The sequence below is a fragment of the Centruroides sculpturatus genome, unplaced genomic scaffold (assembly GCF_000671375.1).
Source record: "Centruroides sculpturatus isolate CEXI.00-Female unplaced genomic scaffold, Cexi_2.0 scaffold910, whole genome shotgun sequence".
Classification (NCBI taxonomy): Eukaryota; Metazoa; Arthropoda; class Arachnida; order Scorpiones; family Buthidae; genus Centruroides; species Centruroides sculpturatus.
The window spans coordinates 240179-253714 of NW_019385035.1; the positions used below are offsets into that span (position 1 = coordinate 240179).

At 32.2% G+C, this 13536-nt stretch overlaps 1 protein-coding gene across 1 annotated transcript in view; it reads right to left on the reverse strand.

Annotated features, from left to right (window-relative positions):
• The window catches only part of LOC111633714 (ribosomal protein S6 kinase alpha-5-like), a 33463-nt gene that overhangs the window by 12823 nt on the left and 7104 nt on the right, over positions 1-13536 (reverse strand). The window contains exons 3-11 of the mRNA XM_023378325.1: positions 12490-12600; positions 11050-11133; positions 7267-7370; positions 6583-6733; positions 6336-6497; positions 6145-6264; positions 5975-6051; positions 5684-5828; positions 5416-5586 (exon numbers count right to left, since the gene is read on the reverse strand). Of these exons, the coding sequence (XP_023234093.1) occupies positions 5416-5586; positions 5684-5828; positions 5975-6051; positions 6145-6264; positions 6336-6497; positions 6583-6733; positions 7267-7370; positions 11050-11133; positions 12490-12600 (1125 nt within the window). The remainder of the gene's footprint in view (positions 1-5415; positions 5587-5683; positions 5829-5974; positions 6052-6144; positions 6265-6335; positions 6498-6582; positions 6734-7266; positions 7371-11049; positions 11134-12489; positions 12601-13536) is intronic.

Below are 13536 nucleotides of genomic sequence, written 5' to 3' on the forward strand. Positions count from 1 at the left end.
CAATTCAAAGATGGCAAAAGTTAATGGTCACTTGTAAGAATGAAATTAAGGCACAAAAATATACTGAACAGAGTACTTGAAAAAAAATTTCTATTACTAATCCCAACATTCATTAAAGAATCTGTAAACCCAGTGCAGAACAAGATTTGTTTCTGTCAAAACAAACAGGACAAATCAGAGTGGCTAGAATAAGAAAATTTTCCTGATGCATTTTTAATTTCAAGTTATTTATAAGTAAATTGTAAACTTAATTTTTTGTAAAATAGTTTTTAAAAATCTAATTATCAATACTGTATTTCACCAACAGAAATTCAGATAAAACCAGAAAACAATCAACAACATACTGTTCAAATTAAAAGCACAGTAAACAAATAAAACTTAATTATTTTACTGGTAATAGCCTTTTATATAATGGAAAAGGTGCAAGAATTTTAGCATTTCTTTCTATTAATAGACATTCTTAATAAACAAAATTTTTGCCATCTTATATCTATGGAATGAAATCATTATGGAATTTGGCACATGTTGAAAAGCATGGGAAAGCAATGTTAAAGTATTGCACTGTATAGTATAAAATAGTTTAACTAAAATTCTACCTCTTCAAACTGTCTAGAATCGGACAACACTTTCAACTCCGAGATTCATGGAACATTTTTTGAAAAAATTATGAATATTAAGCATAGAAAAAGTCACAATAGACTTTATAAGTTGAGACCTTGACTCATATGACTGCATCACAAACATCAGTAGATGTGAATAAAACATACTCACCAAATTAGCTATGAAACCAGTAATAATTTTATGTGTAACCCATAAATAGAGTCAATAAAAGGTTTTGATAGTTTGTAAAATGTATAATTAGTTAAAGTATTTCTTTCAATTTTTACTTGTTTGTCTCCTGTTACATGTTAATAAACCCCAGTTCAAAAAACTCCTCAAGAATTTAATCAAGAAAATACTTATTAGGAAATACGAAATTATTTTCTTTAAAAGAAACTTAAAACATATACAGTAAGACCCTGCTTAATGTGGGGGATGCGCTCCTAGCAACAAAGCACTAAGCAAAACAGTGTTAAGCAAGTTCATTTTAACATAGAGTAAATAGGGAAAGGGCAAGGATGCACAACCTTTTCTGAAAAAGGGCCAAATTAGGATTAAGTTTACTGACTGGGGGCCGGATCTCCAAGTGATTAATGCGATGGCTGAGATTGGATGTCTGGTGTAATGGCAGATGTTGGAACAACCAGCAGATTTTCCAAATTCTTGTTGGTTAACCTGTTCCGTGTTTTGCACTTGTTTAAATTCATAAACGAAAATGCTTGTTCGCATACAAAGGTACTGCCAAACATGCTTGCACAAAATCGAGCATTGTCTTTCAGTTTTGGAAATGATGTATCTGGCAGTTCTTTGTAGAATGTGAGGAGATTAGAATTTTTAAACTGTGATTTCAATTCATCACTGCACTGGATGTCTATCAACTCAAGTTGGACATCTGGAGGGGCATCTTCCACTTTCACATCAAATGGAGTTGAAAAAAGTTGCAGGTAGATCTTGTATTTCTGGAATTCACCAAACATCTCATTGAATGATGTAAGGAGAGTGTTAACTTGGTCAGAGTAATCCATCTTCATATGTGGATATTTCTCTTTCATGGCATTGCAATGTGGAAAGTATGTAAAGTTCTCTGATTGCATGTGCAACTTGAAAAGTGCTAGTTTGGTCATAAATGCATTGATGTTACTTGCCAACTAAGAAACAAGTTGCATCTTTCTCTGCAATCTCAAATCAAGGTCGTTTAGATAAGCAGTAATGTCAGCAAGGAAAGCTAAATCACACTGCCATCTTTCTCCCTCCAAATTCCTTGTAGTTTTCCCCCATTCTTGGAGGAAAGTGATAATAGGCCCCAATAGCTCCACAAATCTTGAGGACTTGCATTGCTCAGCCAACAAACTTCAATATATGTGGGCAGGTCAGCATAATCAGCATCTATTTCTTCAAGAAATGATGTGAAGATTCGATGGTTGAGTCCATGACGGAGGATTAAGTTCACAGTATCATAGACATCTTTCAGCAGACGTTCAAATCCCAGCTTCTTTGCACAAAGTTGCTGTTGGTGAATTATGCAATGATACTGGACTAACTCCTTTTGACTGTCCCCAAGGTGGTTTTTCAGCAAGGTGACCAGGCCATTCTCACATCCAACCATAGATGGTGCTCCATCAGTGGCAATGCTGGATAGCTTGTCAAAGTCCAGTGCTAATTTGTTGCAAAAGCTCAATAAACCAGTAAGTAAGTCAGCACCAGTTGTATGTCCGGAAAGTGATGCCATGCCAAGAAATTCTTCATTCACAATAAAATCTAGTGAAACACTTCTAATAAACACAATCACTTGTGCTATTGATGATATGTCAGTGGATTTGTCCTCAGCCAAAGAAAAATAAGCACAGTTTGCAACTAAATTATTAAGTTGGCCAGAAATGTCTGATGCAATTTGCAAGATTCTCCGTTGTATCGTCATGCAGTTAAGTCTGTTTGAAAACACTTTGTCTTCTCACTTGTGATGATAAGACACTTTTTTATCATATCGCCATCTGTGAAAGGTTTCCCATTTTTGGCTATTAAAGCAGATATTTCTAAGCTGGCTTCAACAGCCGCATCCAATTCTCCAGATTGTTTCTTGAACACATTTTGTTGGCTGGTTAGTGATCATTGAAACAATTTGATTTTTCCATTTGCGTTCCGTACCTTGCAGAAGGAAATTCTTGTGTTGGCTTTCGTGATGTCACTTCAGGTTGAATTCTTTTGGCACTGCTACTGTTCCATTGCACAAGAGGCAAATAATGCTGCTGTTCTGTTGCACAAAACAGTACTTGCTAGTCCACACTTCTTGAAACTGACAATTCTCGCAATTGACCTTGCGTTTAATACCAAGCGCCATATTGTTGTTCACTCTGCAAAACAATGTCTCGTTGTGCCGAAAATTCCAAGGCCCGCAATGAATCGTGTTTGAGATAAGGCAAGCTAGACTACCACATGCTTTGTTCTGTATCCACTCTGACCAAAGACTATTATGCACACGTGACAAATGGCCAGGCAGGTCTTAATTCGTTCAACTCCTGTCTGGGCATCTCCACATTTCTCAAATTTGTGAGTCAAATCATCAACATGCCAGGTGCAGGACACTAATCCATCATAAATGTGGTTACCATTCTTACCTAAATTATATTTATGGCCTGTCAGTTTTACCCCCCCATGTTCAGAAATGAATCAAAAGTGTTTAATGTAGTGCAGCGGAAAATCTAAATTTTTTAAATACAGTCGACCCCCCCCTATTTTATATAAATTCAATGTTGTACGAGTCACTTAGATTTTACAAATACGTGTGCCGGATACTATGAATGGCTCACGTATTTGTAAAATCTAAGTGACTCATACAACATGGAATTCATATAAAACGGAAAAATCAACAGTGTTATAGGGGGGTCGACTGTATAATTATTAAAATTGCGATATCTTGTTTCAAATTGGCACTAGAATCAATCACAAACATATCACAGTTTACAACTGTTAAATTTCAAATTAAATTATTATTTTTATTTTATTTTAAATTTATAAAAAACAGAATGTAAAAGTAAATAAAAAGTTCTAATTAATTTACTACTTAAATAACCTAAATATATCTGTTTTCTTTCAAACAAAAGAAACCGCAGCTTTCTAGCTACACGGAATCATTTTACAACCCTCTTTGTTGACAAGAAGTTTATGGCTTGACATGGTTTGTAATAATTATTAAATCCAAAATATTTTAGTGCAAATGGCTTCCTTTTAGTTGTATGACTCTATTCCAACTACAGTATTAATTTTCTTGGTCCAACTTAAAGAATAGAACAAAATTTTTTTACATCAAATTTATTATTATTGTCTATGGAGAGATATTATTGTAAATTATTGCTTGTTATAGCTTTTGTACATTCCTTTTTGAACTCTGGTTAGTTTTTTCTAGTTTGAATGACATTAGGTTGACAAATAAGCATCTTTTCAGAAGAGATTGATTTAAATTCAACTATACCAATCAGAATCTAGAATGTAAACAAATGCTAAAAAAATCTTTATTTTCATGGTTTTTCAGTGCTATTTTCACTTATTTTTGTTATTTGACGCTATTTTCCAAAGCATAAAATTGAAAATTTCCCACCAAAATAGAAACTTCCTGATAACATCGGAAATGATGTTCTAACATCATTTTATTCTATTTGATTCTTCAAAAAATCGTTATAATATGAATATTTTAAGTCTAATACATAGTATCTAAACCAGAAAGTGTTAGCTAGAAATAGAACCACCCCCATTTCTCACCTCAGGGAAAGTCATAAAACAGTTGGGTGCTAATAACTTTTAGAACTTTTCCCTTTCACCACTTAGAAACTTGGAAAGAAGGGATTTGATCTGTACTGTCAGGGCCACATAAACATTGAAAGGGGGCTTCAGGTTGTGCACCCCTGAAAAGGGGAACACGCAACCAAAAATAAAAAAATTCTACTATAATTTTGAGTTATATTATTATGCAAATTAATATAAAAATGTTAAATAACACAAACATAGGCACACAGAAATCTAAAGTTCAATTTTTGTGATGAAGGTTCTGGATTTTCTAAAATTCTTGTTTTTTGTGATAGAGTCGTGTAGTTTCATTTGTCACTTTTTTCTTTCCTTAAGCAAATGTCAGTAGCAGAAGATTGCATCCAAAATGCCTTGTTTTGCTTTTGCACTCCTTTCAAAATCTGAATGATTTACTACAATGATCAATGATTTCAGTTATCATTACCAAGCTTTTACTAAGGAAATCTGTAGTGAAATGTTTTGGGTTCTTTGTTTTCTGAATCTCTCTTTTCCAGTTCTACATGAATTCCTTGTTTTGCCAGTTCTTGAAGGTTGTTGTTGGTGAGACTCTCGCCAGAAACCTGCAGTAACTCCTCAATATCCTGCTCGTCTACATCTAATCCTGCTGTATCGATTAGGTTGACAATTGGTCAACTTAATGATAAAGCGATAGGCTCTTCTTGTTGAGAATTCTTGGATACCTTCAGCCATAGCTGATAAATGCATGAATGAAGTGTGGAAGAAGTTAATTCTTGCCTATGGCATCGATAATGTTATGTTTTCTCCAAAATTGCACAAAACAAACATAGATTTAAGGGAAGTACAGCGCTACGATGAATTGCCACCTGTTGCTGATTGGTTCGTGTTCGTAATTATATACGAATCAATGAAATGCTGTGATAATTGAAACAATGTAAATTTTGAATATTTTTTAAACTTCGAGCAGACCGCATTATATCGAATCAGCGTTAAGCGGGGCCTTACTGTTTTTAATTTACTTTCTTATATATATATATACACATAAAATAGACAAACCTCTGGTTTGAGATCTCTATGAACAATCCCTCTTGCATGCATGTAACTAACTGCAGATACTAACTTCTGGAATATAGAAACTGCTTCTTTCTCAGTAAATCTCGATTTTCTTCTTATTTTTTCTAGAAGTTCTCCACCTTTTAGGAGTTCCAATACCATATATGTATGGGTCTGAATATTAAAAATATATGTGAAGTTAAGAGTTGTTTTAATGATATTTTTATTAATCTTCTTCAAAGTAAATGTTACAAATATTCTAAAAACCAACCTCGTCTTGAAATACTTCATAGAAATTAACAATATTACGATGTCCTTGACAAAACCTAAGGAGCTGAATTTCCCTACTGCTATCAATACGACGGCTAATAATTTTGACAGCATAGGCAGCACCGGTTCGTTTGTGAATACATTTTCTACGTATTTAAAATTATAATATTAGATATATAAGTAACAGATATATATTTAAAAAAAATCAATTCTTTATACATTTAACTTTAATACTTTTATATTATATTAATTAATATATCTAAGTAACAGTAATATTTACAAATGGCATTACCTGCATACAGAAAAGCTACCATCTCCTAGAAATCCTTCTTTAATGACAAGATCATAATGTTGGAAAAATGGCGAATTCTATAATTAAATAAGAAAAGAAAATGCACGTCTCTGTTAGTAATTTGACAGAATTTAATAAAAATAAATTATAATATGTTTTTAAGTATTTACTCTGAATTTTGCTGCCACTAAATGAGACGTATTTGGTTTATTCTCGTGGGACGGACCAAAAATATCATCACTAACTGCATTTTCACTAAAAAGTACTGAAGGTGCTACATAAGAATAACCCTGAAGTAACAAGCAAAATTTTTATTATACAGATATTTTATTTTTAAGTAGATCTTTGATTTTTCATATACCTTAAATAAAGTATCATCACTCAGTGGGGTTGCAACAGGGGAATTAGTGGGTTCCATCTCCGTGAATTCAGCAGAAAAGTTACTCACGTCAAGTTCCCCCGTAATCTTAGGCACAAATGGCGCAGGAATTTTCTTCTGGGCAAGCTCATCCCAATTAAGACCCTGAAAATATAATCAAATTGTAAAATTTATAAATAAATCATCCTAAATTAAACTTCAGGAGGAATAGGAGAAAGTAATTAATTACCTTAAAAAATTTATGCCTTTTAAGTTCAAGTGCATCTCCAACACCTCCACCCAAACGTTTTCTAGGATCTTTAATCAGTAATCGTTGTATGAAGTCCTTGACTTCTGGAGATAAATGTTCAGGAATGGGTGGTTGGGTCCTCAAAATACGCCTAAAGATGAATTTATATTGAAATTATTAAGGAAAATTCAATAAATTTTTAAAAAATATGATTAATTTTATATAAAATTAATGTATTTCATTTATATTCACTGTTACATGTATTCTAAATTCTTATTAAAAGTGATTATAAATACAAAGTAGAGGAGAATTGCACCTGAACAGATTTAACATTGGCACTGCGCCAAGGTCATTTTAAACAGCTGATTTTTATCAAATCAGTATTTGTATTATTATTTTTTTGTTTTAAAATTAAAAAATTGAAATTTTTATTTGTAATTTTAATGCATAAAATTATTTATGAGAGTGTTATAAGACGAATACTTTATCTTTAAAAACCTCCTAGTCATATTCCATGTATAAAGAATGATTCATTTTTTGGTAGATCAAAATGGAAATTACATAGTTCAATGATACAAAGTACATTAAAACCAATAAAAACTTTTTGACTTTCATTTACATTTAATTAATTACAAAAATTAGCATTTTAAATCTCATCTTTGACAAAAAATTAAAGATACTTACTTAGAAATTTCAGATTGCGTATTCTTTTCGCCTTCTACCGTAAAAGGTGATGCACCCGTAAGCAGTTCGTACGTCAAGACACCGACGCTCCACCAGTCAACAGACTAAATAATTTAATTATTAAATTATTACCTATTAAATAAAATTTAAATTCACAGAATTATTCAAAAATTAATTGATCAATCTTTTAATATCTCAGGTCATTTTCAAATTCTTGTTTGGATAAAAAATGATGTAAAACAATTACACTTCTAACAACAAAAAGATCTAAATGTTCTCATGAAAAACAGTGTAACACATTGTTCAAAAGTATTTGACTTAAGAATACTAACCAATGCCAAAATTTGAGCTTATACACTAAATTATGTTTAATTGGGACATATATATGAATCATGCCAGTTTGTGTAGTTACAGATAAACATGAGAAAAACTCTTCCCATTTTTTTTTGTGTTACATGATAAGTTTGAAGTATGGAGTCAAAGAAAAGTAGCTCTTACAGTAAGCATGTGTTTTATCAAACGTGCTATTTTAACACAATCTACTATAGAACTCAATGACACTTGAGTTAAAAAATGGTTCATTACACATTAACTATCATATAATTGACAATTACTTCATGTTAATTTGTATGCCATATTTAACATTAACCATTGTTTGCTTGACAGATAATGCACACAAAACAAGCTTCTACTGGCATGTTCTGTTGTCCATAGAACCTAGCTGTTAAATAGTATTAAGATTTGCACTCATGTTCAGTTTCATTAGCATTAAGTAGTTATAAGTCTTTCAACTAACAGCCACTTGGCACTAACTTCTACACTTAGCTTTTTGTGGCGGCACTGAATCATTGGTGTTTGCTACACTCAGGTTTTCTTGTTTTAGACCCTTCAGGGGACTATGGCCTTGCAGCCTGAAAACTGCATTCTAAACTATTTTGATATTCCAACTTATCTTTCAAAGCTTCTTTTAGTTTAGCACATACCTCATTTATTCTAACATCTGCATTCAGTAACCTTTTAGGTGTGGCAATACATCTCGATTCTCGAAGACATTTCAATTCTTTGAAAATCAAAAGTTCAATCTCCTTTTCATTGATGCCATTATTAGCAGATTCTAACAGTGTTTGAGTCTTCTTCAAGTTTTCTGATAATCATGCAATTTTGGACCTCAGCAAATCATTTTGCTCTTTAATGATTTAATTATTGAATCTAATTTTATGATTTCACTTTCTTTTTCAGAAAATACTTCTCCAGCCTTCAATACATTTGCTTGTTCTGCTATTTCTTTATTCTTTTCAGTGTTGAATTTCTAAATTTTCCTTCAGATTTAATAATGATTGTATTTTGTGGCCTGAGTTGTACTAATGGTTGATGGAGCAAAAACCAGAGCAGATGTGAGTTGGGTTGTATGCTGTATGGGTCTGTTAGCTGCAACCACCATATGGGTTTGATTTGGGTTTGTCTCACATATTGAGATATGTTGACAATGTGGATGCAATCATCATGTTAGTTTTCCTTGTTGAGGGCAGTTACAAGCACTGTGATTTTGGCCTAAGCATAAAAAACAACAGTTAGTCTAGTGCAGTTTTCCTGCATAGTTTCCTAGTATTTGTTATAAGTGTGCAGAACTGAAGTGGTGGAGCTGTTGCAGACGGTACACAGAGGATGAGAGGATCCTCTCTCTTTTGGTGTTTCTTCCGTTAACTTATTCCTTGTCTGGAGTGCTAGAGTAGCCGCTGTAACTCAAAGTTCTTCTTTCTCACAAGAGAAGTGAGAAACAGATCCTGTGACCCACGGATAGTAGCAGCAGTAATGATACCATCTATTTTGTCTCCTACAAACTTCAGCAACTGTTCCAGGTCGGACTCACTAGTGCCCTTATGACAAGCATGGATGAGTCATTGTTCACACAAGGAATCTGAGAAGACCTGAAGAATTTTTGGTGTTAGGGTGTGTATGTAGTGGTTAAAGAGCTCTCCCAGGGCTTTCAGGGCATGCACCCTATTATTGCACTCAATGAAGAAGTCGTTCAGTTCGGTGGCAGTAGGGTGGATCAAAGGTTGCAGACTCTCTAGGTAGTCAATGTATGACTGAATTATACAGTTCTTATTACTGTATTTCTTCAATAGTAATGCCTTGGTCTCAGAGTATGTCCCTGCAGTTATGGTGATGCCATCTACTAGGCACTTAGCCTCTCCTCAGAGATATCCCCAAAGGAAGACATGCTTCTCAATGTCCAGTATGCTTGAATCCTCATCAATGGCTGCTATAAACTGTTCCCAGATGCATTGCCATTTAGCAATTTCACCTTCAAATGATTCAAGAACCAAGGAAGGCAACCTAATGTGAGTGGCTGCCTGTGATTGACTGGGAAGGGGAGTCTAGACTGATGGGGCGTTCCTGCAGTTGAAAACCTATTGGACTCTAATCACAGCAAGTCTGGTGGATTCTTTCCTTTCTTCACAGGCAGCAGCATCGGTTTCCCTCATCTAGTATCTTTAATTCCCTAAGCCATTCGTTCAACATGTAGTGGGACAAATTGATTTCGTCAGATGGTGTTGAGTCAGAAATTGCATTAAACTTGCCAATCGTCTTTGTTACTGACATTCTTACAGTAGGGCAGCAAAGTCGGAGCTTGCTCAATTCCTTTTTGAAATTTGAATTTATGTGGTTTGGAAATATCTCGGACATATTTTGGAGTATCCATTTCAGTCAACAGTGACGGTTGGGTAACAAAATTGGTTCTGCAAACAACAGAGAAGATGGGACAATATGGCAGACAAATGCACATGACAATGAGTGGGACAACAAACAGATCAGATAATGATGGTAAGAAGTAAGAAGTAAATCTTCATACCTGTTGGCATCAGATCTGTCCAAATTTCGGGTTGGAAGATACCGATAGTCTCACTTGAAGAAGTGATGGTATGAGCGGTAATATTCAAGTTGAATTGAGAATGTTCTTGATCTTCATCAAATCTCAGATCCTGGTCCAGCACCAATACACATTGGTGCTGTGACCAGCATCAACACATATTGGTGCAATATGTATGAGCAATAACACATGTAAAACTTAGTCACTTTATTTCAGTTTGGGATTGAATACATGAATAACAGTGAGACAATGGGTCCACATTCTAACCCAGTCTCTCACATTATTTTCCCATCGAGAGGCAACCTAGTCGTCATATTCTTCACACCAATCTATCTAACAAACAAACTTGTATACTGAAACTCGCAACAATCATGGAATCTTCCCTTGTAAGAGACTAAAGCATCAAACAAAAATTAACCGATTGATGTTTTCAACGTTAAAAGTACTATATCAATTACGTTATCACATTTATTTGCATGTAGAGAAAGATTTTTTTCCTCATTGCAAAATCTATATTTAGAATAAATATATTTTAAATTGATTAATGAAATGCTGCTGCAATACTAGATACTCCAATCTGACTAAATGCAAATGGATTTGTTCACTGATGTTACTTCAAAATGATAAACTAGTGGGAACAAATGACAATTTACCATTGATCTTTGGTGAATGTTTGCAATTTCTACAGATAAACTTTCTATTGAGTTAGAGAATGCCATTTCTTGCTGCAGATTTGGATAAAACAACTTTGTGATATAATGTAAATAAATATATTACGATATTTATTTGTTAAATTATAATTTTATCTAATAATTTTTTAAATTAAAATTAGATCAGATTAAAAGAAGTTAAACACTATAGTCTTGTAATATTTATCTTCTTTTAAACAAATCAAAAATAATACTTACAAAATCATGTCCAACATTGCCACCTTTAACTACTTCGGGAGCCATGTATTCTATCGTTCCACAAAAAGAGTAAGTTCGTTGGTCCTGAAATGGGAAATTGTATCAGAATTTAAGTAAAAGACTGCATTATAACTATCACGAGACTAAATGCTTACAATTTTAAACACATTATAATTAAACATCCCAAAACATTCTACAATACGATTTATTAATCTTTTCAGTCAACATCAAAGTTGAAAAATATATTTGCATCATTTAGAAATCTGGTACATTTTTATGTTTAAATTAGTTTTTAACAGAATGTAGAAAAACCAGTGGAAATTCATCCTTTTGTATCTTGTATAAAACACAAATTGCTAAAACTGCTTACTAAGACCATTCATAAAATGAATATATAATCATTCAATTTCTTACCCAATTAATTAAATAAAGCTAAATGAACTACTATATCATCGAGCTATTTTAAGGTTAATTTTAATAATTAATTGTAAATTTATTTGATTAGAGATACATGTTTTGGCTTCCATATCTTGATAAATTTAAATATTAATTTATTTATATTTATTAATCTGTACTTAGAAAGTTCTGGAAGAAAAGAATAGGTCTGAGCAGAGACTCAAACCTGCAACTCCTGCAAATTGTGCACATGTATTGCCAGTTACACTACCCACACCACATGCAGGTTGCTCAATGTTGTAACATGGTGCAACATTACAACATTTAGTGAGAAATACAAATCACGTGTTCACATTTACGTAATTTTTTAGTGATTTTTCTCTTATGAGTTTTACTTTACCTTTTCAGAAGGGCCCCTAGTTAATATAAAGTGAATTTTGTTTATTAGTCGGTATTTCCAATTACTTATAATTCATTTTAAAAGTATCTTAAACCAATATGCTTTGTTTTATACTTTCAAAAAGAAGAGAATTTCATTTGAAGTATTATATAATACATATTTCAATCCAGAGAAGGAAAAAAATTTATGCATCAAATATAAAAATCATGTATTTTATTCCAATAAAATTAATTACAGAAGTAAGGAGTTGCACGACACACAAATGATGATTTATAAATTTTACGAGCAGATTCATTTTAAATTATTGTGGCATTAAAATTTATGTTAACACTTCTGTTATTATTACACACATATATATATATATATATATATATAAGGGTCAACTTTATTTGCATATACAATTATACTTTTAATCAGTTAAGTGAACTAAATTTAGTAATAACCTTTAGATATTGAGATAAAAAGGGCTTTAAAATAGATCTTTAAACAACAGATAATACGCTATTATCACTAATAGTTATAATTTAAAATATTTGATAGTGTTTAGAAAGATATTTTTAGTTTTACTGATGTCATTTGTTGATAAATTTCGGTTTAAAAAATTTGACCCTTGTAATTTAAAATTAGAAAAATGAATTATTTACCGTTTCATGAGGTAGAAATTCTTTACTAAGTCCAAAATCTGTTAGAACAACATGACCACTGGAATCTAATAAAATATTCTCCAATTTTATGTCTCTATATATGATGCCAAGCTAGAAAATATTAAATTTGAATACAATTATATTAAAATTATAACTGTATGAATGTATATTTGTCAATGAATTAAGTATGAATCGTATAAACTCCATCTCTTAAAAATTATCATACATATGTATACATTAATAAATATATTTTGTGCGCCAAATCTATTATAAATAGACTGCAATCGATGACTTTTTTTTTATTTGTAAACTGATATATCATTGATAAAACAAATACAAAGAACAATATTTTTTATATTAAAAATCATAAACCCGACATGCTTCTCAATGTCCAGTATGCTTGAATCCTCATCAATGGCTGCTGTAAACTGTTCCCAGATGCATTGCCATTTAGCAATTTCACCTTCAAATGATTCAAGAACCAAGGAAGGCAACCTAATGTGAGTGGCTGCCTGTGATTGACTGGGAAGGGGANTAAAGATAACCTATTAAATCTAAAAGTGATAGTTTTATTGTGGTGGTGTTCTGTTTTAATATAAAATTGTTAAAAACTAATCATAATTTTTTTTTGTTTATTGAGAGCTGCAAATACAAGTAATGGTCTTATAATTTTTAAACTTTTTAATATTAACCAGTTTCTTATTGAAATTTTATAGCTTAATTAAAACAGTTACATCAAAATAATGAGTGAGGCTAAAACTGGTTACAGTTTATACAACACATAATTTTAATGATTAATATACTGTATTACATTTCAAAGCTGTTCTTTCAGAATGTCACTGAGGTTGTTCAACCAGAAGATTTAAAAACGTTCTGTTCTATTAAAAGTATTGATTCCAATATCTATAAACATCTCAAAACCCCGATGTTTTTAATAAGAAGCAAAACAATTGCCGTAATGAATTGGGCACTTAGAAATTAATTATTAATAATAGTGATAAAGTTATTTGGTACTAGAGGTAGGCATTAGATGTCACCTCTAAATTA